General features: G+C 41.3%; 1 protein-coding gene across 1 annotated transcript in view; it reads right to left on the bottom strand.

Annotated features, from left to right (window-relative positions):
• Positions 1-746: 746 nt before the first annotated feature.
• The window catches only part of LOC135890201 (clathrin heavy chain 2), a 44,100-nt gene continuing 18,862 nt past the window's right edge, over positions 747-25,984 (bottom strand). Inside the window, exons 12-34 of the mRNA XM_065417525.1 lie at positions 25,581-25,718; positions 25,032-25,196; positions 23,628-23,808; positions 23,039-23,202; positions 21,935-22,060; positions 21,201-21,343; positions 19,160-19,394; positions 16,875-16,997; positions 15,021-15,166; positions 14,271-14,454; positions 13,493-13,685; positions 12,821-12,978; positions 12,486-12,650; positions 11,767-11,874; positions 11,195-11,362; positions 10,956-11,105; positions 10,289-10,420; positions 9,729-9,839; positions 8,759-8,929; positions 6,385-6,606; positions 4,801-4,821; positions 2,507-2,582; positions 747-862 (exon numbers count right to left, since the gene is read on the bottom strand). Of these exons, the coding sequence (XP_065273597.1) occupies positions 747-862; positions 2,507-2,582; positions 4,801-4,821; positions 6,385-6,606; positions 8,759-8,929; positions 9,729-9,839; positions 10,289-10,420; positions 10,956-11,105; positions 11,195-11,362; positions 11,767-11,874; positions 12,486-12,650; positions 12,821-12,978; positions 13,493-13,685; positions 14,271-14,454; positions 15,021-15,166; positions 16,875-16,997; positions 19,160-19,394; positions 21,201-21,343; positions 21,935-22,060; positions 23,039-23,202; positions 23,628-23,808; positions 25,032-25,196; positions 25,581-25,718 (3,396 nt within the window). The remainder of the gene's footprint in view (positions 863-2,506; positions 2,583-4,800; positions 4,822-6,384; positions 6,607-8,758; positions 8,930-9,728; positions 9,840-10,288; positions 10,421-10,955; positions 11,106-11,194; positions 11,363-11,766; positions 11,875-12,485; positions 12,651-12,820; positions 12,979-13,492; positions 13,686-14,270; positions 14,455-15,020; positions 15,167-16,874; positions 16,998-19,159; positions 19,395-21,200; positions 21,344-21,934; positions 22,061-23,038; positions 23,203-23,627; positions 23,809-25,031; positions 25,197-25,580; positions 25,719-25,984) is intronic.

Here is a 25,984-nt window from a genome sequence, read left to right on the forward strand (position 1 = left end):
GGGAAGTTTGCTCGCTCTCTGGTATGATCAGATTTATTCTCTTTCAGTAATTAAGTCTCAAACCTACTCCATAAGGTACAGAACAGGCTCAATCTGCCCCCCACCCCCCCAAATAACTTTCTGCAAAAAATTTCCCCAATATTCCTCCAAACAATTTGCAGAGTACTTTAAGAAATATTTGAAAGCCCATTCTCCTGTTTGCATACAACGTTGCAAATAAAGTGGGGTAGTCAGATTTAAGCAAACTTCTAACAGTCCACCAGTAAGAAGATGCTGAACTCAATTCTGAACATCCATGCTACCTACTTAGTAGCTTCAGCTACAGTACTTTAAAGCTTTAACGACTTGGTGCCAGGTGATTCCCCAGCACAACCACTGCCGGCAATGGGTTTGCAGCAAGGAATATGCACTCCCTCTTCCCCCTGGCCTCAAGCAGTTATTGCTATATTCTGAGTTTTAGATAAATAGTGCCTCAACTTCAGTCAAGAGTCTTGCAACATAATTAACAAAAGCTGCCTTTGAGGTTGAAATGTAACCGGACAATAGCAATAAATAACGGTAACAGGTATCCTCTGGAAATCTCCTCACTGAGTGGGACAGCAAGTATTCAACCAACCGAGGGGTCATCTGTGCCTTTAGGACCATTGTAAACTTCTCCAAGAAGTTAGCGGGACAGGAAGGGAGGGGAAAAAAAAAAAACAAAACAAAAAAAACCCACACAGACTGTAGATCTGTCAAAGAGCTAGTTACATATTGAAACCATAAACAGGCGGCTGGGTGAATCCTGGAGCTGTGTATCCATACTGGAAGTTGGCCTGGGGAGGTACTGCACTGGGGCCTGCTGTTAACATTAGCTGCTGGCCTGGAAAGGGAAGAAGGAATTTGTTTAAACAAAGCTTTGCAAATGGCTGAAATAAAAAGTGATGAGGTGGTGTTAAACTGCCAGCATTTAGAATGGCTATCTAGCTGGTTAACAAGCATGTTTGTATTTTAATATAAACTATGGGAGAACCTAAACTACACCTCTTTCACTGAGGAGAGAGGATAGCCTATTTTGTTCACATCATTGTATCTAGCTTTTGCTGCCAGACAGATTTAAGAGCAATTCACAGTATCGAAAGCTGGGTGAAGTTTTGACTAAAAACTCAAACCCACCCCCCGCCCCACAAAACAAAAAACCTTAATGACACCAAAATGTTTCATGAATATGTCCATTTGTTCATTTAGAAAAAGCCTACAAGAATTCCAAAAAAACCCCAAAAGTGTTTTGTTTCAACATTTCAGAAGGAAATGTTTAAAAATGGAAAAACCAAACAAAAAGTTTCAAAATTTGCTTTTTAAAATAAAATTAAAATGTTTATTCTGATTGAGCATTTTTAAAGCATCTTGTTTTGGGTCAAAGTGTTGTTAGACCTGAAAAGAATTTTGGGTTTTTGAAATTGCCAATGTAATGAAAAATCCACTATCTGCCCACCTCTGACAGGACAAGGTGATATAGAAAGTGTGGGTGGAAAAAAAAAAAAAAAAGGATCCATTGAGCTTGAGACAGCTACATAGCCTCCCAATAAAACAGATTAACATTGATTCCTTGAAACAAACAATGGATATGGTTAGGATTCATGCATGGTCAAAATTTTGACCAAAGCAATTCAAGCTATTGAATTTCCAGCAGCTTGTGTACATGTAATAAATCCACAGATTGCAAATGCATCTTATGAACCAATAGCACACATGCCTCATGCAGACAATCAACTCAGGGATAACCTTTCCATTAGAGAGTGGACCACAGAGTCATGTATTTCTCTGCCTCAGAGCTGCTGCAAGATGTGCTAGTGAGCAGAATCTGCCTGGTCACAAAACAATCTATGAAGCAGCCTTCTGCAGAGTCCATTGTGAAAGAGACCTTCCATTTACCTGCTCAACACAAGGTCTTTCTAAGACAGGCCATTAAAAAAAAAAAAAAAAAAAAAATCCATTCACTGCTTGATTTGTTAAGTGGAAAGGCAGACTTCCAATCTTTGAAAGGTAGCAAGGTATCAGACAGGAAGTACAAGGAGGAATGTGTTTCTTCTGGAAATCCAGAAGAGACTCTGGTAACCCAAAAGCTCCTTCTCCTCCCTTCCCCCACCACTGAAAGACTTGGGATTTATGATTTGTCTAAGGGAGTGGTACAGTAAAGGAGGAATAAGCCAAGTTGGATTGTTTCAGCTAAAGACTGCTACTCATTCAAATGTTTAAAATTTAAGTGTTGCACAAAACTTTCAAGCATATTAATAAGTATAACTGGTTATACTTATCCAGGATAAGGGCCTCAAGTAGTGATCACTAGCTGGGAGAAGACAAACTGCTTCATTGACTAGAGGTGGAGGATATCCATACTACAGATAGTCACTTTCCTGTGGCCTATTTAAAGCCCAACATGGTGAGCCCTAACTGATAAGATTATCTTGCTAGAAATAAAAAAAAATAATAATTAAAAAAAAAATACACCAAGTCTTTCACCTACCAAATACTATTGGAGTGGGTTCAGCTACTTGTTCCTCTTCTTTCCTTAGGCTTTCAGAAGCATCAAGTTTATCCACCTATGTTATAAAGTGAACAGGAGAAGTGTATGAAGGCCTTGCCTAAGAGTCATGTCCTCTTAGTGGTATGTCTCATACCAAATGCTTCAAGTATTTAAGTGTTGCCCTTGCAAGTCTGATTTTGAAGCCATAGAACATATTTGTGTGTTCCAAGTTGTCCAAAACCCAAAAGGAGAGGGGAGACTAATTCTGAAATAAGCATCAATTTTTGCTTAGCTGGATACAAAGAGGTCCACTACCTGAAATACAAGTGTAATACTTAGCACTTGCTCTCCATCCATTGATAACATTATGTCCTACAACACAAGCTGCCAATTTCCATTTCAGAGCTTCAGGGTCAAGTCTGCATGAAGAACTGTTTGGCAGACAGCTACTACCTAACCACATCTTCAATAAGAAATTCTGAAAACACATGCCTACAGTATGTTTGACTCTGGAAACCATACATACCAGACAGCATGAAACATGGTTTGACTACTAATCAATGTTGTATCCTATGTAAAGTGAATAGATCTAAAACAGCAAATAGTAAGCTCTGTTCACTCGTACTGGCACACCAGATAAGGTCAGCTAACTTTTAGTAATGGGCTACAGAGCCAGTACTATAGGTATATTGCTTTAAAATATTTTCACTTTAATTTAGAGGTAGTATGAGTTTATTTTCTACTAGATAGTAATGCAAGCTCCTGGGACTTCAACGGGAAGATAGTTTGAGGAGGTCCTATAGGGGGAATTGGCTGAAGCTAAGGGTATAGCTCAAATTGTTTATTTTGCTCTATACACACCTAGTTTAGTCTTTGATATCTTAGGCCTGGTCTACACGTGTGGGGGGGGAGGGGAGGGGGGGAGGAGAAGAGACGGGACTGCCACCGCTCCCCCGTTGACTCCGCTTCCGCCTCTTGCTGCAGTGGAGTACAGGAGTCGATGGCAGAGCGATCAGGGATTGATTTATCGCGTCTACACTAGATGTGATAAATCAATCCCTGATAGATCGATCACTACCCGCCGATCTGGTGGCTAGTGTAGACGCACCCTTAGACAGCCACTACTTATCACCACAATACAACTGCTAGCACTAAAATCCCTAGCTATGAATTAAATGGCCTGGTCAGTTAGCACCCATGCCCCCCCAAAATTTGATGCCTACTGAAGTATCACACCTTCAGAGTTTCCAACTCTCTGGACTGAAAAAGGACCTTTGTTAAATAAGATAGAGGCTTACAACTTTAGTGTAGTCCATAGCATAACTAACATCTATCCAAAAATAGGGCATACTACTCCCTCTAGAGGGAAGCAGCAACAGTGTTCAGCCTACATGACAGGAAGTACAGAACATATCAAATTTAAGTAAAGGAAGCCCATTTTCGAATTCCAGACTAAATTAGTTTCACTGCACATCAGACTCATCATGCATATTTCACTTTAGGAAAAAAAATTCTAGTATTTAGTAGATATTGTCACCTGTAAATCCAGCCAGTTTAAAGTTAGTATCTAAAGCTCATTTTTTATTTGAGAAATCCACTGCCCCACTCTTATATGCAAGTGGCTTAGACTTAGATTTATTTGAAGCTACTGTATTGTGCTGAAATTCTGAAGATTCTGCATACAGGATCAGTCCAAAGCAGTTTCTGAGCATGCAGACAAGAGCGTCTGCTGGGAAGCTTTATCTTGCCAAGTCAGGGGCCATCACTTCTCCAAAGATGTCATACTACTTTGTATGTAAGCTGCTAGACTTGTTTACATGTAGACTGTGGGTAAGGCAGAACACTTGGGAGTATCAGTTATCTAGAGATTTCCTCCCTCTTCACAACTGATCCTGCGACCTTGTGGTTTACTATGCTGCAAGGTTCTGATAATGGGCTATCTGCTACAAAAAAGAATATGTAGTACACCAGACAGGAGTTAAGGATGATGGACTCAAGGCAAAAAATGCAGTTATTTCTTTTTTGAATCATTAGCCCAAATGCTTGTTAACAGTGTTCTTCAGTGAATAGTTTTCCCCAGCTGAAAGTGAGCTAAGTCTGGCTGGATTCTCAAGTTGTGTGCAAGAAGCGGTCTTTCTACAGCATTAGAAGTTAATAGGAAACAGAGTTAGACAAAAAGCTAGATTATGCTGCTCTTCTGGCGGAAGCTACAGCTAGGTTCTAGTAACAGAATCCTAGGAGATATATATTAAGGGACACAAATGAACACAAAGTTTAAAATCAGAGACTGTCACCTTATTAAACAGCCCATCAACCTGCAAGAAAGTTCAGAAGGGAATACTTATCAAGTGACTATTCAAAAAACAAATCTGAAGCAAAAAACCGTATCTAAACATTGGGACAATAAAGGCAAGAGTATTTAGTGCTAAGAGAAAATCATTTGGTCACTATTTTACAGTGCACAAGTTATGTCTAATCATGTACATTACAGCTTACTTAGAATTGCAGACAGCTAATTATTTTGGCAGATTACTTGGTAATTAAACAGCATATACAGATTTACCATATATAACCTGCTATGGTTTAAGACATGCCATTTACATGATAAATGCAACTCCTCCACCAGTACATAGTATTTGCCATGTACTTAAATCATGAATTTCTATGCGTGTACAGTATTTGCATATTTGTGCACTGTAAAGTAAATCGTTACCCATGTTAAGGAGGTAGAAAAGTGACTTCCACCTTGTTGTGACTGTATCTACAGGAAAGTAGCACTTTTCTTCTAGCTTTACATTTGTGATAAGTCAGTTTTGTTTGATGCTGTGGGATTTAGCAGCTCCAGATTTGCAGACAGATGGTTAAAACTACTATGGGCAAGATCCCCCCCACAGCTTGTGTAAGTCAGCATAGCTCTATTGAAGTGGTGCAACTATGAGTTGCATCAGCTGAGGATCTTGCCCTAAGGAGATAACACGAACACAACTTCAGGCTTTAACAGTAGCTCCTTCCCCCTCCTGACATTGGTCACACAAACATGACCTGAACTACTGAATGTCTCAGTAAATACTGATGCTACAATTTCAGCAAAATGCAGAAAGCTTAAAAGATTAGCAATGAAACATTTAAAATAGGAATCCACTGTGTATATATGTATTAGCCTGACAAAGGTTCTGTAGTCCCATAGGTCTACAACTATGGAGTCTATGCATATGTATTCCCATAGCTGCTGATGTGGGAGGGCTTCAGAAGGCTAGCTGCTTCACAAAGTACTGTCCCCCACTATTCCCATGAAGAGTGCTAGTTATGTCTCAGGCAAGATGACTGTGGCCTCCTAAAATTAAATTGGTAAAAGGCAGAGGAATGGTAAGAGACATCACATCTTGAAAGCTCATGAGCCCAAGTTTTAGAGAAAAAGAAAAAAAAAAAAAAGTTTTTATGTATAAACTGGAAGGCAAAAGCATGACAGTTACCTAAGGAGTCAAATGGTTAGAGTACCATAGAGAAATAGACTGCCCTTGTATTCAAGAAAGCAGCATGCACAGTATTAGCCCTTTTTGCTTGGAGTCTAGATTCACCAGTTCCCAGAAGAACAGATAGCAGCTAGAGAAACAGTTCAGTCTTTTCAGCAATTAACAGTTATAGCCTCTAAGCATCAGGTTTAATTGTGATTGGTTCATTGTTATGTACTATGTAGCATGTTCACTGAGGTGTGCTGAAGTTTATGTACCTCCACCTCAAACTGGTATTTCTGGAACAGAGGTTCAGTATCTCAACAATCCATGAGCACGGTCTTACCTAGCTCAGTTTGGACAATGCTAAACATGTGCAAGAATCTAGTACAAAGTAGCGAGTCTTTCAACAGAAGCAATACTCACTTTGGTAAGGTACTCCCTCATCACCTGGATGAAATAAGGCATTGCAAAGTCCATGATGTTATGCCTCCATGCCAGCTCAAGGACCACATCTGGGTGCAGCAAGTCATAGCATGCGAAGAGAGATGCTGCAAAACACTCCTGTTTGCCTTCCTCCAGGAACCACTGGAGCAGTTTCTCTGCCAGCTCTGCATCTTTGGACTCTGCAGCATACTGCATGGCATCCTACAAGTGAAATGCCACATACTTTAAGAGTTACCACCTGGCCCCTTCAAACTATTTATTTTTCCCCCTTAGTGAATTCTGCAGACAGGTTTCCCCCAAGCGAGGTAGTTTGGCTGATCCTAAGGCAGGAGAATGCCAAATGCTGCAAAGCCAAATGTAATTGGTTTCCGAGTATTTTTAAATTGAGGCCACTGGTTCCGTGCACTAGTGGTCATAACGCCTGCAGTAATTATCTATCATCAGCTTATGTCAGTTAAACTAAAGCAGTGGCTCAACTTTTCCAGACTACTGTACTCCTTTCAGGAGGCTATTTTGTGAAACATGAGGGTATGCAAGACTTCACTTAAGTACTTGCTTACAAAACAAAAACAAAACCAAACACACCCACCCACAAATACACAAGTGTCACAGCACACTATTACTGAAAAATTGCTCATTTTTAATCATAAAAATGATTGGAATATATATTGAACTTATTTTTCAGGGTATAGTATATAGAGCAGCATAAACAAGTCATTTTCTGTATGAAATTTTAGTTTGTACTGACTTGTCTAGTGCTTTTTATGTAGCCTGTTGCAAAAAGAGGCAAAAATATCAAGATGAGTTATGTACCCTGGAAGACCTCTGCATACCCCCAGGGTTACATGTATCCCTGGTTGAGAACCACTGAACTAAAGCATTTACAGGAGAAGCCAAGAATGGACAGCACAGCTTCTGCACGTATTCCATGACTATACAAAAGCATTAGAGTGTCATGGAGATGCTCTATTCTACCTAGAATAGGATCATAGAATGCGCTTATAGATTAGCTAAAGAGTTATTGTCTATCAGTATTCATTTTAAAATCAGATTTGGTTTGTCAGCTTGACCTTTCAGTTAATGGGATTTAGAACAATAAAATACCAGTTGCTGGCATTAAAGGAAGCCAGTCAGATGAGATTAAAAGACTTCCTCCAAGAACTACAAATGAGGTCTCTGTCCAAAACAGATGGTGTTTGGGTGAGAGCAAAGGTGTTTTAAAAAAGCAGTAAGCCTCAGTTTCTAGCATCTCACTGCAGTCTCTGTACTGACATTTTAAAATAGGGATGACTCCAATATGCAAAGTCACTAATATCAGAGAGTCTTCAACACAAAACCAGAAGTGGCTTAGGCTAGTCTATCATTAGGGTTGATAGGTTTACAGGGTCTTCAAGTGCCTCCATCTAGAATGTTCTGCCCCAAAGAAGTTGGCAAAGGCGTAACCATTAGTTCCACCTTTGGTTCAAGTATCAGAAGACAAAGCTGTGTTCAGACTTGTGTATGAGACAAGCTAGTGTTTTTTGCTTAAGGTTTACAGGGCCTTCAAGTGCCTCCATCTAGAATGTTCTGCCCCAAAGAAGTTGGCAAAGGCGTAACCATTAGTTCCACCTTTGGTTCAAGTATCAGAAGACAAAGCTGTGTTCAGACTTGTGTATGAGACAAGCTAGTGTTTTTTGCTTAAGGTTTACAGGGCCTTCAAGTGCCTCCATCTAGAATGTTCTGCCCCAAAGAAGTTGGCAAAGGCGTAACCATTAGTTCCACCTTTGGTTCAAGTATCAGAAGACAAAGCTGTGTTCAGACTTGTGTATGAGACAAGCTAGTGTTTTTTGCTTAAGATATATCTATATATAGTGCTTGTGTTGTACCTCCACATCACATACTGTTTTGCACTTAAGTTTTAATGGAGGCTAGAGCCTCAGTAATGGCACATTGTATCATACTTCAGATGTGGAGCCCTGATTCAGCTGAATCAGGGCTCCACATCTGAAGTATGATACAATGCACCTTTTAAAAAAAAAAAAAAAAAAAAAAAAAAGTAAAATTAAAAACCACAGAAAGTGAGACCTACTCCTGTCAAGTGAGCATCCTAATTAGCACTAGTTTGTTATAAGACAACCTATTGGGGGGGGGGGGGGGGGGAGGAGAGAGAAGATACATGTGAAAAGGAATTTACTTTTAATGTCATTGCCTCTATGATTAGTTCTAATCCTAAATTTGTAGCAGGTTGTGAAGGGAGGTGCAATCCACGCTGCAGTGACAGCGCAGAAAGCTCACTGCAGTTTGTTTTGGAGAGGTCTTCTTAGAATTGCCTCTTCCATACCATTAAAAAAGGAAAAGTTCAACGTTAACTGACCTTGTAGAGACGATCCTTCTTGCAGAGCTCCACACTCTGTTTCCAACGATTATTACCTTTGTACAAGTAGGCTGCGATACGCCTAAATTCAATCAATTCATGTTTCTCCAAGCGCTGAGCTAGTGTGATGTTATCAAAGTTATCATATGCATCAATAGATGCTCTCAAGCCCTATTTAGAGAAAAATTCTGTTAGCTATCAGAACAGCAAGTAAGTTTCTAAATGCCACTGGAGAAACAAGGCTATAGAGAAGTATGGCTAGCATGAATTAATTTTGGTTTTGGGGGCTGCCAGTTCTAGGTTACTGTAGTATGGACTTGGCTGCTTTCTAGCTGCTCCGATTAGAAAATTCAGAAGAGACGTGTTTGCTCCAAAGGAGCCAGTCCCCCACACTTAAGCCACAATGCTGGCTTTGCCTATAGAGGGATTGCTGAAGTACAGAAACACTGATACAAGTGTCCCATTAGCAGTGGACAAGTTATGCAAACTTGAAGTAACTGGTCTGTTTGCCTCCCTAGTGCACTTGACACAGAAGCCTGCAACCTCTTACATACACAAGGCATTTTATTTTTAAAGAGATCCCCATACAGCGGCACATATAGCGTGCCAAGATATAGCGACTCTGTATTAGAATACAGTCTAGAGAAATAACTTTAGAAGGAATCTGCTATTTATGTGTGGGGTGCTTTAGGGTATTTCTACCTATCACTACTTTATCCTGACCTTTGAAATCTTTGGTCATAGCTGCTATTCCTCCAGAAGAGGTAGACTTATCCCCACTCCACCCCACCTTTACATTCCAGCCAATACTTTTCAGTCAATTTGAGACCAAGTGAATAATTCTTACAATGCATGAAGCGTGGCTGATTAACAAATAGCAGGCATGTGAAGAGAAGTGTGCAAATGCAAGTGTGTCTGCTCTACTCAGATGTTGTAGGCCTGCTGTAACTCCACTGTATGGGAGACTCACCTGATAATCCTCCTCCTCTGTCAGGAGATTGTTTAGAGCCTCATTGACTCCTTTGTTGTTGTGGTTCTGGACTGAACGCAGGTAAGGCTTAACTAGAGGCAGCTGATTAACCTGGAAGCAAAACAGCAGTAAGGACATGTTAGATTAAGAGTACTGCTTTGAAGGAAATTAAATACTCTAGAGAAGCAGGCTCTCCAGTTTAGCACTATAGACTTATTTTTAAACCAGCCCAAGAAAGTCTATTATAGCTGCCAGCAGCTCAGATATTTAGGAAAAATTTATCCTTTAATTGCTGGCATGAAAGAGCTAGACACAGTCAGGATTTAAATTTACAGAAGATATTTGGACCTATTTCCCATCACCATGTGGTGGGACTGTGGAACAGCCCTATTCCAAGTGATTTGATGAGCACTAGCAGCATGCTTGCTACTGCAAGAGGCAGAGATCTTCTAGACCCCAGAGTCTTCGTCTCAGAGGGCAAGGACAAGAACGCACTAAAAAATCCTGAGGAACAGAGTTTAGTTTCTATACCTGATCCATTTATAATGACTACAGCTCACCTTTGAGAAAAAGCTGACTGTCCTGGTATGATCCAGCCGTGGAGATAATACCAGCAGAAGATCATTGATCAACAGAGGTTTGTAGTCCAAATAGAACTGCAGGGCTTTGTAATACAGCTCCACATTGGCCACCTGGATAGAGGAAACACTGATTAGATCAAAGGCTGCCTCTGCACCTGAAAGTTTAACTTTGTTGCAAGGAAAGTGAAGTATAACACCAGATTAAAAAAAGTGTCAACTCTGCAAAAGTCTAAATGTCAGATATCTGTTTGAATGCTGGCCATGTACACAGCTGCAATTTGAAATTAAACTTCTCACTTAGATGGCTAGTACTTGTCAGCTTCCTGCTCTGCCTGATTCCAAGAATCTATACAAGATTCAGATCCCAGCCTGACTGTACAAAACATTTTACTAGCACAGCTTCAGCCTTGAGTTAAGAGGGGGGGGGGGGGGGAGGGAAAAGAGAGGGAGAGAGAAGAGAAGCTAGGCACAGGAAGCCCAGAAGAAGAGAGTTCAGCAGCTTCCTGTTTATTATTTCAGGAGTTTGTTGAACAGGTACTTGAACCTTGTAGCTGTAAGATTAAAGCTCTATCACTTCAATTTTTGCTCTGTAGTAACAATTTTCACAAAGCTAGCTGGGTCCAGTAATTAGATCATAGCTATTTACCTTAGCAATTATGTCTTTGAACTGCCCTTCTTTCCAGGCATCAGTGGGATGGTTCATCATTGTAATTATTGCATTGTCATACTCTTCATACTTGTCATAAAGGAAGACCAGTTCTCCCCAGAGGTGAGCTTGTTCTGCAGCTCTGAGCACCTAGAGATAGGAAAAGGATAATATTAGGAGTTGCATGTTGCTCAACACTTGCCTAGCTGCGTAACAGTTTAATGCAGCAAGATACCTACCTTTGGAATGTTGACTCTGGACCAGAAGAGCTCCAGATGTTCCCTCATCTTCTGAGGTTTGAATTTGGAGTACAAGATAGCAAGTTCTGTGAACATTCCCATGTGAGCACGCTCCAGGCCCAAAGCAGCTTCCAAGAGGGCGATCAGTTCTTCAAAGTAGCCGCGATCCTAAGATGAAGATGGCCAAGGTTACTGATTGAAAAGGGATGATGTTCAAAGTTCCCTTAGCAGCACAGTAGGGAAAAACAGTGATTTGAAGTTTTAAAGTCTAAGACAGGGGTTTCAAAGTTGAGGTTTCTGAGAAGTACTGGCCCTTTTACTTACTCCATTGCACAGTGAAGATGGGTCTCCAGTTTAAACACAGCTCCTTGTTTAAAATGAGCTTGTTTCACTAGTGGTTTAAAAAAAAAAATCCTCAAAGGGATGTGTTAAAGTTCCGGGAATGCCAACTGTTACCATGGCACTGAAGGGTAGCGTAGTTGCTGCCATCTCAGATTTTAAGGATCACTATTAATAAATCCTGCAAACAGGGAGCAGACAATTATTCCCTTAGATCATTAAAACAATTTAACCTGATAATAGCTAATCAGCTCTTCAAGTTCATCTGCATGGATTACTATGTGCAAGCCGCATATCTGTGCAAGGCGGAACTCCTTTCCATCCACACAGGCAAAGCACACCTGTAACAAAAGAACATTTTAGTCAAACTGATGTTAGACACCCAGACTAGTACACCACATTACCCAAAATGAATTGGATAACTGCAAGACTAAAAAAAGTTCCTTCTATACATTAGAAAGAAGACACTATCAGATGTAGGACAAATAATCAAGGCGCTTGGAAGTATAGACTGGAAGCAGTATCCTCATGCTCCATTAGGAGTAAGAATTCTCATTTAAGACAAAGGTTCTAAAATGGCCTTTGAGGCTCTGACTTCCAAAGTGTGGACCATATCTTGTATATATGGCTCTTGTGAAACCTCATCCCCTATTTGTGACTGCATAACATAGCAACTAAGAAATTGCTCATATGGAAGAATAATATTAGGAAAGCATGTTTGAGTATCTTGATATGATCTAGTAGCTGGAAGCATGGCAAGCCAGCATTACATGACCAGCAAGTGCTCTGAAGACTAGTAGTCCAGATTTGTTTAGGAATAAGATACCATTTCAAGCTAATATGAATGTGACACCTGGGAGAAGGAGCACATATTTTCTATAAGCAGCACCACATACTAAAAGGGTTCTACAGACTGGGTTGACAGTGTTAAAGATGAGGCAAGATGAACTACCTCCTTCCAGGTCCTGGTGCTGTTGGCTTTGCGGCCACTGTCTACTGCTGCCTGGTACTCTCCAAGATGCACCAAGGTAGATGCCAGGCGGGCAAAGTTAGATACATTGTTGTAGAGCAGCTTTGCTGCATCATACATTCCCTCCTCATAGCAGCGATCTCCAACCTAGAGAGAAAACCAGAATAAACTGAGTTGGACTGATGGGGGCAGGAAAGGGTAATGAGCGAACTTTGAAAGCTTGTCCTGTTTTCTTTGAGAGAGTGTCAGGAAATTTCTGACCTGACAAGGCTATTTGTAAAGGCCTTCCTATTTTATTAGGAACATAAAAGACATACCTGCTGAATGTGGGCATTGTTAGGGCCACTCACAAACTCTTCCAGCTCTGAGAGGCGGTTGGTTTTTGCCAAAGCAAAGATAAGTTCAGTCTCTACATAGGACTCTCTGGCCTTTTTTCTGGCCATTTGCAAGAATTTAACCAGATCCTCCCAGTTACCTTAAATAAACAGAGAAGAAAAACAAACAAAGTTTCCTATTCCACTCCTTTCATTCTGAATTATTTCCCATTGTCTAAACTATGTTCAAGAGAACAGTCAGTTAATGAGCTAATCTGCAGAAACTGACACACTGAAGAGCCATACTGCCCAGCTGGGACTAGCTGACCCCACATCCAAACAAAATGCACTAGGTACCATTCCTTGAGCTGATCAACTCTTAACATCCAGACATCTCTTCTGGATCATGATTACTCGAGAATGAGTTGTGTGCTGTTAGTATTTATAGTTCTAATTTTATGTAGAGATTTGAGAATTTAAGTCAGTGAAAGCACTTTAAAATGGATCCCATGCTGAAACACTGGAACTGAAGACTTCATATATTAGTCATTGGGAACACTAATCAGTACTGTTATATATATTAACTTTGAACTCCTTTGTTAATCTGGCTCAGTCTTCCTATGTTCTCATTAACAAGCCATGTTTAACTACAGAACTGATAAGGACTTAGCTTACTGTTTCTACTAGCTGCTTGAACAACTTCCATGTAAGCAGAGGGATCATCAGCCTTGATATAGGAGTCAATGGCTTCCTTCACCAAGTCCTTCTGGAGCTGTGCTCTAGCCAGTTGGCTCCATACAGCTGGTTCATTACATCTCTCTGCAAATTCATAGGCACGGTCCAGGTTGCCAATGTGCTCTATCAGCACCTATGATATTAAAAGATAATATTTTTCAAGTGAGACATTCTAGTCCTTTAATCTTCAAATGCCTAGAGCTCTTCCCCATACCAGAGGATGAGCAGCAAAAGAACCCCATAGTGATATGAAAGCATGCAACCACATTCTGGATTTAAAGCAGCCCTTTCAAACTCATCTATAAATAGTTGTGTTTCAGGGTGGGAATGTCTTCCTCTTACTAAGGAGGAACAATCTCCTTGGGGCAAAAAGACAACACTGACTGATGTTAAATTTAACTCACGTAAACTCCCAAGAGATTGGTGTCTGAATTACTTCATTTGGATGCTGAACAATTATGTTACCTACATTCAGATTCATGATTTGTCTTCCCTTCTGCCCCATTCCCAACTTTCAAGTGCTTGAAAAGCAGCTTTTTCCACAGAATATTTTTAACATTGTATTGGTGGTAGGTTGACTGTAGTTTTATCTACATGTACAGTAGGACTTTTCTAGAAAAGTCTACCGGCCACCCTGGAGTTACCTTTTTTTTCTACCTGTTCCTATGAACTGTACACCCTTAGGAAACATGAGCTGGTAGCCATGACTGCATCTCACCTGTATTGCAGAAGTATTAACATCAAATTTCCTGAAGATAGCAAAGGCTTCTTCATATAGCTCATTACTGATGGCTATGTTTGCAATATCTGGGGCATCATAGTTATCCAGACGATTGATATACTCCATTACACGAGTGCGATCAGCTTTAATGGCAGTCAGGATCAGAAGATTCTGCAGGTTCCTGTAAATGGGATAAGCAGGACAAAAATGGTCTATAAAAAGGAGGTATTAGGTGCTACCCACTATTTGACCTAAAAATGCCACCGTCAGGCAGTGAAGTCCAAAATTAAGGTTTTAAAATGAGTTTTACAGAAGTCTAGTAGATTAGATGGCTTTAGACACTGTCTCCTGCAATAGCAAACTGACTAGCCCATTTTTATAGCCAAAATGGAGAGAAGTACAAGATTAAGTTACTTGTTACACTATCAATTCACTTTCTAATAAAAGAGTCAGCATTCCTTTGTATTAGTACACTGGCTGCACTACTTCCGTTGTATTCAAAAGTTAAAGTTAAAATTAAAATCCTTGAATACCACCATTTAATCACTTCAGTGGCTGCTCACCTTCTCTAGTACACATCACCTAATGCTGCTAGATCAAATTTTGCGCAGCCAAAAAGAGGATATCCATTTAAAGACCGTATAGAGTGCAGAGCAGTCAGGTATTTCAGAAGTTTAGGGGACAACCTAAAACATCACAAAACACTTCTACTTTTCTTCCAACAGAGGGGTATCACCTTCCACCTACCTATGCTCGCTGAACACAGAGTTGTCCAAGACTATCTTCTCAAGAAGCTCAATTAGTTCATTGGGCAGATCAGCAGTCATGAAAGCTTTCACAGTAACAGAAACCTCTTCAGGATCCTGCGTTTCAGATAAGGCTGTCTGGACAACCTAATTTTGAAAACATTTGGAAGGAGCAGTTGAAAGGGCTTTTCCTAGCCTTAACCCCTTGTTTATGAATCTAAATTATCAGCCCACTGAGGTAGGACACACATTAAGTCAGGAACCTCACAAGGTTCTGAAACATCAAGCTGAACAAACACTGCAACTTCTCGTTAGAAGATTCTGGCTACCAAAGATTCTTTTCAATCGGTCATGTAGATGGCTTTGAAATATTGATTCACCAGTATTAGTGTGTGATACTGGGCATTTCACAGCCATTTAATAAAGCATACCACGGCACTAGCCTTACAGTATGAGCAGTCTCCCTTAGTTTTAACTATCCTAGATAAGATTCAATTACTTTTACAGATAGTATTGCATTAAAGAGACCAGACAAGTGCTAGTTATACTGGCCCCTGTCCGTGATGAAACAATCTGGATACTATAGAACAGGGTGGGCAAAATACGGCCCGCCTAACATTTGTCTGGTCCAGAGAGAACAGCCAAAGTCCTGCGGCACAGCGAGGTGCTCCTGGCTGGCTGCTGCTGGCATGTCTCGGTGCACCCCTGGTGGGGGGGACCACACAGGGGAGGAGGGGGAAGGCAGCTCCATGTGCTGCCCGTCCCCAGCACTGTTCTCACTGTGGGGGTGGTGCTTGCAGTTGCAGGCAGCACATGGAGACCCGCTGCCCCCCTCCCCACGAGGGGTATGTAGAGATGTGCTATGGTGCCAGCAGCCAGCTGCTTCTGGGAGTGGTGTGGGGCGATGGCAGGTAGCCTGCTTGAGCGCCCCACTGAGCTGCCGGCTGGGAGCTGCGTGTGGTAAGCGCCTCCTGGCCAGAGCCTGCACTTGGCACCCCAATCTCCTTCCCCAGGTCAGAACCCCCTCCTGCACCCAAACTCCCTCCCAGACCCTGCACCCCCTCCATTAATATAGTAGAAAATGTGCGACCTGTAACAACTTACCTGAAATTGGGCCAGCTAGTAAGCTTAGGGAGGACTAATGACCCACCAGAGTTTGGCAGAAAGCAACACATTTATTATACTGATAGCTAAGCTCAAAAGAAGGGAGAGGGGTCACACTCACAAGTCCCAGACACCTTGGCCTGGTCTACACTGGGACGGGGGGGGGGGGGGGGGGGTGTCGATAAGATACACAACTTCAGCTACAGGAATAGCATAGCTGAAGTCAACGCATCTTATTTTGACTTACCTCCTGTCCTTACAGCATGGGATCGACGGCCACGGCTCCCCGTCGACTCCACTACTGCCGCTCACCCTGGTGGAGTTCCGGAGTCGACGGGAGCGTGTTCGGGGATCGATATATTGCGTCTGGACATATCCCTTGTCTACCTGGGAGCGCTTCTGATCTTCCAGCTGTTCAAGCAGCCCATTCATTCCACAAGCATTCCAGGAGGGAGGGGGAAAGCCACTTCACAGGTATTCAAGGGAGGGGAGGTGGTGTAACACACCTTTTGAACATACAGGTTCTACAGAGCATACAGATCACTGCTGCTCCCACAACAGCCCCCCCACCCAGCAAAAGTTATTGCCCACCCCTCGGACAGAAGATTAATTAAACTGAAGTAGAGGGGCTGATAGGGTTGGCACAAGTATTGGGGGGGTGCGAGCAAGGGATTCTGGAGTCATTCTGAAGTCATAAGATACTGGATAACAGCTTTCATTTCTAATTGTAGAGCCAGTTACTTTACTGTACCTGATCAATGAGCTGTCGCCTGAATGGACTGTTTTCCTCAAGGACATTTGCCCAAAGTTCTGGATCCTTTCTGCGTACCAAATAGCGAGCCTCACTCTTGAACAAGGAGTTCTCATTGCAAACCTGAAAAAGAGAGAAAGCCATGAACACTGAACACATGTATAGTTAAGGGAACACTTACAATGAGATCCCACCCAACACAAGTTTGGCTTTTTGACATTAATAATGAGCCATACTCAACGGACAATAGTTTCTGAATACAACTAGTTGTTGGCCATCACTAAGTGCCACACAGACTCAAGTTTGGATTCTTACCTAGCCTCTAATCTAAAAGGCTCTCAGCAGACAGGATCTCTTGCAAAGTTACAAGCTTTTCTTGCTTTTGCCCAATAGAAATATTATGACAATTTCTCATGGTAATATTTCTACTGCTGTCAGAAGCCATGAACTACACAGGCTTCTGACAAATTTCAGACCTAGAAGGGGATTCATTTTGGAGTGGAGAAAATTTAGGTCAGTTTTATTTTATCTGAAGCCTTCACTCAGCTTCATAGTCAAGCAGCACCAGAATGTTTCTATTTTGTAAAATCTTTTGAATTTCACAGAATGTTTCCACAACTATAAGCTTTTAAGTAACTGTTTGTGGGCTACAGTTTTACCTAATGGAAACATTGTGCAGAAGCTTATCAATGATACAGCAGAGGAAGTAAATTCTCACAATGGCTTTGTATTTTTCTACTGATTCTAATTGCAGTTTGAATCTTGTGACTCAATGTAACCTGGTTACATTTTATCAGCACCAGCTTCAATGGACAGCAAGGTATGTTTTGTTTTCCAAGGCATTTTAATAGGAGCCTAGAGTCCAATCCTTCCTTCCATTACTGCTTAATGCCTAGGCTGGGTACCAAGGTTAGCACTTCCTGACTTTATGGAGTGCCTATAACACCAACTGTTATAATTAAAATGGTTCTGTGACTGAAGGCTGACCAGAGCTGGTCTCAAATCATGTAAGTGCAGATAGGAGGGGATGTTGCCAGGCTCTATCAAGAGGATATGTGCACAGTAGTTAAAGGTTACATTTCATTGCTATGCAGTTCTCACAGCAGTGAGCTGCACAGGAAACAGGTGGCCAAAGTAAGATTCCCAGTTCACCCTAGGAAAGGGCCTATGCCCAGAGGAGAGCCTTCGATTCTTTTTCTTTTCTTTTTTTTTGGGGGGGGGGGGGTTGCAGAGGGGAGGAGGGGGGAGAAGAGATCAGTTTCTGTAGTAGAAAATTTGGCTGTTGGAAGACAAAAAGCCCTTTGCAGAGCACCATGGTTAGGAGAAAGCAAGTGTACCACAGAATTCACAACCCAAGAAGGGAGCATGGAACAATCCAAGAAGGGAGCATGGAATAGTCACAATCCATGTCTGTCCACTTTCAAGAGCTGAACCTGGAAAACTGTTTCTAAATAAAAACTTCAGAGTAAACTACTCTTGATTCAGATATTGAATTAATCTATTAAGACCACCACTTTTGTGGCTATATTCTCCCTTCCACACTTCCATAAGACAGCATGTAAAAACTGGACTCAACTGCTACACAGCGGACACAGCCAAGCCTTTCATGCTGAACCATTAAATTAGTGTACACCTATAGGAAGGGTAATCCCTTAAGGAACCACACCACATTCCAGCAGGCAGTGATTCCAGGCTGGGACAGGTTATGGAAGTGTGGACTAGAGGATGCTCCATATGCGGATACTACTCAGCTGTTTCCGCCACAGACTTGGCTTGTGCACTGGAACAAGTGATCAACTGTTGATGAAGTTGAGTTTGTTGAGGCTTATGTTGACCAATTGGCAGAAGCAATGGGAAGAGCTGGCAAGGGATACATGGTAGAGGGAGTCCATTCCCATTTGGGACTCTGGAAACCAAGACAATCTATCCAAGACTACTAATACTAGAATGAAACGTGTTCAGGGTCCTTTTTCCAATTGCACCTGGTACCTTCTTTTTACTGTGGACCCTAAGACTACTGTAATAGCCTTTACTTAGGGCTATTTAAACATAAATCCCACCTCAGCCGTTCCATAACTTAACGTTACATAGCCAAATCTTGCTAGCTTCAATGGGATTTTAAGTTAAGGCATGTAGGACTTGGCCAGTGTTAGAAAGACTCATGGTTAAAAATCTAATCAGAACGTTGGTTACACCAATATTGACATTTGAAAACCCACCACCACTCAAACCTCTTAACATTAGACTACAGCAGATTTGTAAATACAAAAGCAAGTTTTGCTAACCTTGATGAGTTCAAGGTCACACTGCCCCCTCTCATAAGCAACACAGGCCAAATGAGGGTCCCTTTTTTCACAGTATTTGCCTACAACACAGCTGTCATAGTATGGGTTCTCCCGGAGAAACCGCTCAGGATTATTGTTACTGTCAATGTAGATTTTAGCCAGAGCATTGTGGGTGGCAGGTTCTTCACAGCCTTCATGAATTCTAGATTCCAGCCATGGCAGCAGCAACTTAAGCCTTTTGGGGAAAATAAAGTTTGTTAAGTTTGCAGACCAAATGTGCTACTAAAGTTTTCAATTCAATTCCTTAACTTGAGAGGAGAGCCAGCAAACTTTAAGGTCAAGGTTGTTCCCCAGAAAGGCTGTGGTCCCAGTATATTGGTCTCCTGGATCAAATCATTCTAACCTTAACTGATCTACAAAATAACCCATTTAAGATTTAAAATGCCCCTAAGCTTTTCATTGAGGGGCATGCATACAGACTATTTGGAGTTTCTCTAATCCTTTTAAAGGAAAAAAATCTTGATAGGAAGGACAGAGGGGAGAGACTGGAAGAAACCTAGTCATAGCTCAAATAAAGATAGTGCTTCTGGAGCCATAGGTGCCTCAAGAATGCTTGTTTAGAGTAAAACCTAACTGATGAAAGCTGTGTCAGGGTACAGGTGATCTGTGCACAGTAAGTCCCTCAGAGGAGAGTTCACTTTAAAAATACTGTACTCATTTAACAAGTTGAGAGTAGGGCATATGGAACATGCTATACATCAACTGGGAACCTGCTGCAAGCAAAGTGTAATGTTAAAGCGGCTGTACTGGGAAGAGGACAGAGTCAGAAAAGGATTGATAACTCAGGAAGCAGCAACGGTAGATGAACACAAGTACATCAGAATAGTTTAAACCCAAAGTTTAAAATAGGGGAAGCTAGAGCAAATACTTGAGGTAGTAGGAAAAAAATTAAAAGCAATAGGATAAGAGCTTTAGTAACTGACTTTTGGGTTAATGACTACTGTAACCTTCTGCTTAGGTTAAGGACAGAATTAACCAGACCACAGGTATTTTCAGTAGGGTAAGATAGGAACAAAATGAATTTTGCAAGTGTTAAGAATGGCAAGGTTTATTAGGAGAGAAGAGAGTGATTTAGGCTTTAAGTTTAAATGATATAGTGAAAGGATACTTCATGGATTCCATACTTCTAGTATTGTAGAAATAGTTTGTGGAAGTTTTCAGAACAAGATGTTTTAGCAAATTCTTGCTTGTGATTAGGATTTGAGCCCGGTGGACACTTATATTTATAGCTAGTGCACCCTGTATGATATTAGTTTCCTGGTCCCACTACTTACAGAAAAAAAAAAAAAAATGCAGCAAAAACAAGTCCTTCAGCTGACAGACAATGCTCTGCGATGGCTTTTTAGGCTTTCCTGTTAGAAAGATTTCTTTTCTTCCCTGAATTTGAGGAAGTGGGAGAGAGGAACCACATTGTCTCAACATTTGCAATATCTTGCCCCTTCTCCATTCCAGTTCTACTAAGCTAGTCAAAGTCATTGTGTGTTTTTACTCACATACATTCTCCTGATGTCTACATGTATACTTCCCTACAATTAGCTATTTGTTCTAGTCAAGCACTGTGTGTCAAAACTCAAGTCTAGACATGGGGTTGTTTCTTTTCTCCCATTACACAAGGCTGAGTGATCTTCCCGATCCCATATTCGTGAATGGGACACACACAAAAAAAAAAGTGAGCTATTCAGATTTGAAGACTGCCATACATGGTCTGAATTATCAATGAATGTGATACTGTGATACCCTCTTACATGCTGTACTCATGTGTCTTTGAAACTCCACATGCAGAATTCCTTTGCTTACTCAAGAGAACTGCCCCACATTAGCGAGCACCATATTAATTCCTTTCATGATTTTTACTTCGATCTTTCAAAATGGGATTGACTTAGAGCAACAGATGCAACTCCTGTATACCAAGGAGGAAGCCTTTTACAGGAGCAAAATGGAATGACTGTTTATACCAAGTACCTTTATATTCTATTCTTACCTATTTCTTTTTTCCACTTCAGCTACCAGCTCATCAGTTGAGAACTGGCCTCGAACCACCATGATCAAGTTCTTAATAACATCTTCAGAACAATCCACATCAAGAAGCCCTCCAATCACTGCTGGTATACGGCTTGGATTCACCTAGAATAAACCACCATAAGAATGGTTTCTGGACTGTGCCATAACTGGAGGGATTTTTAAAAAAACAATTCTTTAATGTTTAGAAATGTAGGAAACAGGACTACCTTAATTAGTTGTCTGATGTGTTCTTAAGTGAGACTTAGCAAGTACAAGTTAATCCATCACTAAATTGGTGTTAACCAGCAATATTCTACGAAGCCCACCAAAAGACTAGTCACAGTTACCTGCGACTGACCCCTTCTCCCCCCAAAATCGAATCAGGAACATACTTTAGTGACAAACTTCCCCAGCCTAAGTGCTGGGGAAATAGCATTCCTTGGTTTCATATATCAGAGTGATAAGCCTAAATTGCTATAGCAATGGGGGGGGGGGGGGGGGGAGAAAAGAGAGAGAGAGTGTGTGCGCGTGACAATTAGGCAACACTTCATTGAAATCTTGGTGTTTCATTCTGCTCTACTAGCCAATAAGAAGGTTTAAGTCTTATGGGGCTGAACCACTTCTGAACTACAGAGCCTCAGGTAAACCAAAGCTCCCACTATACAGGCTGGACCCTTTCTCGGAGTTTATTCTTTAGAAGAGATTGTATTTTACCTTCTGAACATAGATCTCTATGTACTTCTGCAGGTTGTTGCGGTATAAGTAGAGAACCAGGTCATGAACAAAGTCAAATCTATCACAAACAATGATCAGAGGAAGCTGGTCTGTGAGCTTGGCCTCCTGTATGTTTGGGGGGAGGGAAATGGAAAGGAGTTGAAAAGGAAGAGAAAAACATAAAAGTCACTATCTTTACCAATTATGCGGGGATGTGAGCAGATAGCCTTAACTGTTTTCCTAATTTAGGACCAGCAAAAGGCTACGATTCAGAAAAATGCTGACTCTAAATTGACTGCAGTCTGATCCTTTGATACAAATATTAAAGAGCTCATCATAGACAGCCAAATGAGGTGCATTTCTACTTTAAAGGGCAAGGGTTTTTTTGGTTTTTAAAGTAAAGTAGTGACTAGCAAATCCTGGATGCACTTCGATATCTACCTTTAGAGGTCTTGGCTGAGAGTGGATGCTCAGCACTTTGAGAGTCAGGCCCCTTAAAAGGAGTCTCAAGTTGGACACCCAGAATCACTTAAACCAGGGTTAAGAATCTGGAAGCCAAAAGTTCAAGCAAGAAAGAACATGCACCTGGGCCAAGCTGCATAAATGTCACTTCCCCCCCCCCCCCCCCCAACTCTTGTAGAATGGCCAGTAAAAAGCCTGATTTGATTAATAAGGTGAGTCACTGGAAGGAATGCTTGCCTCCCCAAACCCAGAGTTGGAAGTAAGTTCCCCCTGAAACTTGGGAAAGCATAACACAAACATCCTTGAGTTCTGCTAAAAAGGATCTGGGGGTTATAACGGATCACAAATTGAATATGAGCTAACTTGATGCAATTGCAAAAAAATGAATGCCATTCTTGGGTGTAATGACAGGAGAGTGGCATGTAAGACATGGAGATAGTTGTCCTGCTATACTTGGCACTGGTGAAGCCTGGGCTGGAAGACAGTGCCCAAAATTGGACAGTGAACTTTAGGAAAGGTGGACAAATCAGAGAAAGTCCAGGGGCAAGCAAAAATATAGTCAGGAGGTCTAGAAGACCTGGACTTCTGAGGAAAGGTTACTTTTCTACTATTACTATTCTAGCCAACAGTCGGGAAAATTACCTTGAGAAAATTCTTCACTCGTTCAGGGTTATAGCAGTTACTTTCACGGCAGATCCTTTCTACCTCCTTAATTTGACCCGTCTTGCAGGCTGCCTGGATATATTTGAAGTGGACATCTGGATCCTGGCTGAAGTTCACAATAGAGCCCAGGAAATAAAACAATCCTAGAAAGAAGCAGAGGTTACCTACTTATAGCTATGAACATTTAGAGTTCAACTCATCACCTAGATGAGGAGTTATATGCTTTGATAATTTACTATGAATAAGGAAGGAAGCCACTGATCAGTGGTGAGACAGGACAGGTGAATTTAAATAGTCCCACAATAGTCTCAAAGGAAAGCTGCCAACAGGAACACTCAGACTGTCAGCTACGCATATGGTTGCCTTCCTCCACCCAGATATGTATGTCTCCAGGAGAGCATCATAGTAACTATGTGTCTTCTGCAAAACAGTTGCAAGCACCAGACTACAGTAAACCTAATGCTTGGTTCAAACTGAAAGACTGAGTACTAGTAAGCCAGTCAACTCTCCTTCCATCTCAAAACAGATTGAAAGCAAGTACCTCCCTCAGAACATAAGGGCACCTCACCTTCATAACTTTTAAAAGATTCAAAAAGCTCCACGAGAGACTGGGTGCCAAGCTGCTCATGGTATTTAGAAGCTACTTGCACACAGAGCTGTAGGTTTTGTCGGATGTTGGCTGATAGCATAGCACGCAGACATTCCACAGAGTCCTCAACTGACAGAGAGCCAAAGAAGTTTACAAGCCACTAAGAACAAAAGTTAAAATGGTTTTAGTAGTTGTATACACCTCGCTGAAGTTCAGCAGGGGAAGTAGTAATTACATTCTGCATGGTTGGCAGGTGGAAACATATGTACTTGTCCCAGATGTGCAACAGGAAGAATTTGGGAATGACAATAGGGCTATCTGATATCTGTTTAACCCTCCTAAAAATTAAGGATAGCAACAAGGACTCTGCTACACACGACCTCATATAGTTCATTAAGTCAAATACTCTGTTTTGAACACCCATGTGATTTTGTTGTGGGCAAGAATTAGTTCACCAGGTAGGCATTTTTGCTGCCAAGAGATTGATTTCAGGTTTAGAATGGCTACTGGCAATGTAGACTGAGTTTGAATGATTAAGGTTTTCCCTCAAGTTAATTACAGATGTATGGCTGAACACCTACTGGCCAGTCACTGAAGCTACTCATTTGAGCTCGTCTAGGGCAGTGGCTCCCAACCTTTCCAGACTACTGTGCCCCTTTCAGGAGTCTGATTTGTCTTGCACACTCCAAGTTTCACCTCACTTAAAAGCTACTTACTTAACCCCCCCCGAAAAAATCAGACAAAAAAATATAGAAGTGTCACAGCACACTATTACTGAAAAATTGCTTACTTTTTCATTTTTACCATATTATAATAAGTCAATTGGAATGTAAATATTGTACTTACATTTCAGTGTATAGTATACAGAGCAGTACAAACAAGCCATTGTCTGTATGAAATTTTAGTTTGTACTGACATTGCTATTGCTTTTTGTGTAGCCTGTTGTAATACTAGGCAAATATCTAGAGGAGTTGCTGTACCCTGTGGAAGACCTCTATCTCCAGGGATACATGTACCCCTGGTTGAGAACCATGGGTCTAGGGGATTTCATTACATGTGCTTGCAATGTTTAATGTATTACTTTAAGCTTTCCCACTGAAAAGGGAATTAGTTTATGCAGGGCCAGCTCCAGGGTTTTGGCCGCCCCAAGCAGCAAAAAAAAAAAAAAAAAAAAAAAAAAAAAAAAAAGCTCGCTCCGAGGAGTGAGGGACCGTCCGCCGAATAGCTGGACATGCCGCCCCCCTCCGGAGTAGCCGCCCCAAGCACCTGCTTGCCAAGCTGGTGCCTGGAGCCGGCCCTGAGTTTATGGATAGGTAAGTGACAGCAGGAGAAATTTAGTTACATTTAACCCACAAAGTAAAATTCAGCTGAAACTAGTCTTACCTCAGGGTTTAAGAGGTGAGTATGAACTACAGCTCGTTTTATATCATAAAGATCAGTGTAGTGCTCCAATGCTCTCTGTAGCAAGCCTGCCTTTTCACATAACTGGGCAATATGAGCACGATCATAGAGTGTAAACATCTGGTTTCCAAGGATGGCATCTGCAACCTAAGAGGATACGATTTGTTGTTGAACTTTAAGCTTCCAGTTTCCATCCACAATCAAGCTGTAACATTATCATGCAAGGAAACTACATAAAAGGAGAGTTTCCGGGAAACAGACCACATTGACTAACAATTAAAGTCAGTTACACTGCACTTCTACAGATGTTTATTCTAAAATATCACTTTACAACACCCTTACAATAGGTATCTGCACATCCACCCTTTCACTCTCCACAGTAATGCTTTGTCTCAACTATGCCTGTAGCTGGAGACTGCTACCATCAAAAGCATTGTTTTCTAAATGGCTGGAGTTCTAAAAATGCGCTTGTTTTTTTCAAGAAGGGATGAAGGAGACTTATTTTAAGGAGACTAGATTGAGGAATCTTACCTGTGGTGCATGAATCAGATTCATTTCCAACAGACGTGTCTGAAGGTGTCCTTCAGCAGGGCGATTATTCTTCAAAGCATCCAACAAGAAGGAAGTGCACTGCTGAATGAGACTGTTCTCCATGAATACATCTACGATCTGAAGCGGACAGTAATCAAATCAGTCATTCACCCACGTAAGTTCTTATACAATTTTGAGTACAAGTCAGGAGTATTGCAGCTGATCCTCAAAAGGAGCCATCTCAAAACATATGCAGCACCTCTATGTAACCAACTGGTTAAGTTATGTTAAAGCTTCCAGCATTGTACTACAGTAGTAGTGTTTCTACTTACATTTTACCTTTTGAGAGTGTTCTCAAACTGACTTCCCTTAAAATGTTTTTATTCACTGTATCAGGGAGAGTT

Source organism: Emys orbicularis, chromosome 16 (genome assembly GCF_028017835.1).
Source record: "Emys orbicularis isolate rEmyOrb1 chromosome 16, rEmyOrb1.hap1, whole genome shotgun sequence".
Taxonomy (NCBI): domain Eukaryota; kingdom Metazoa; phylum Chordata; order Testudines; family Emydidae; genus Emys; species Emys orbicularis.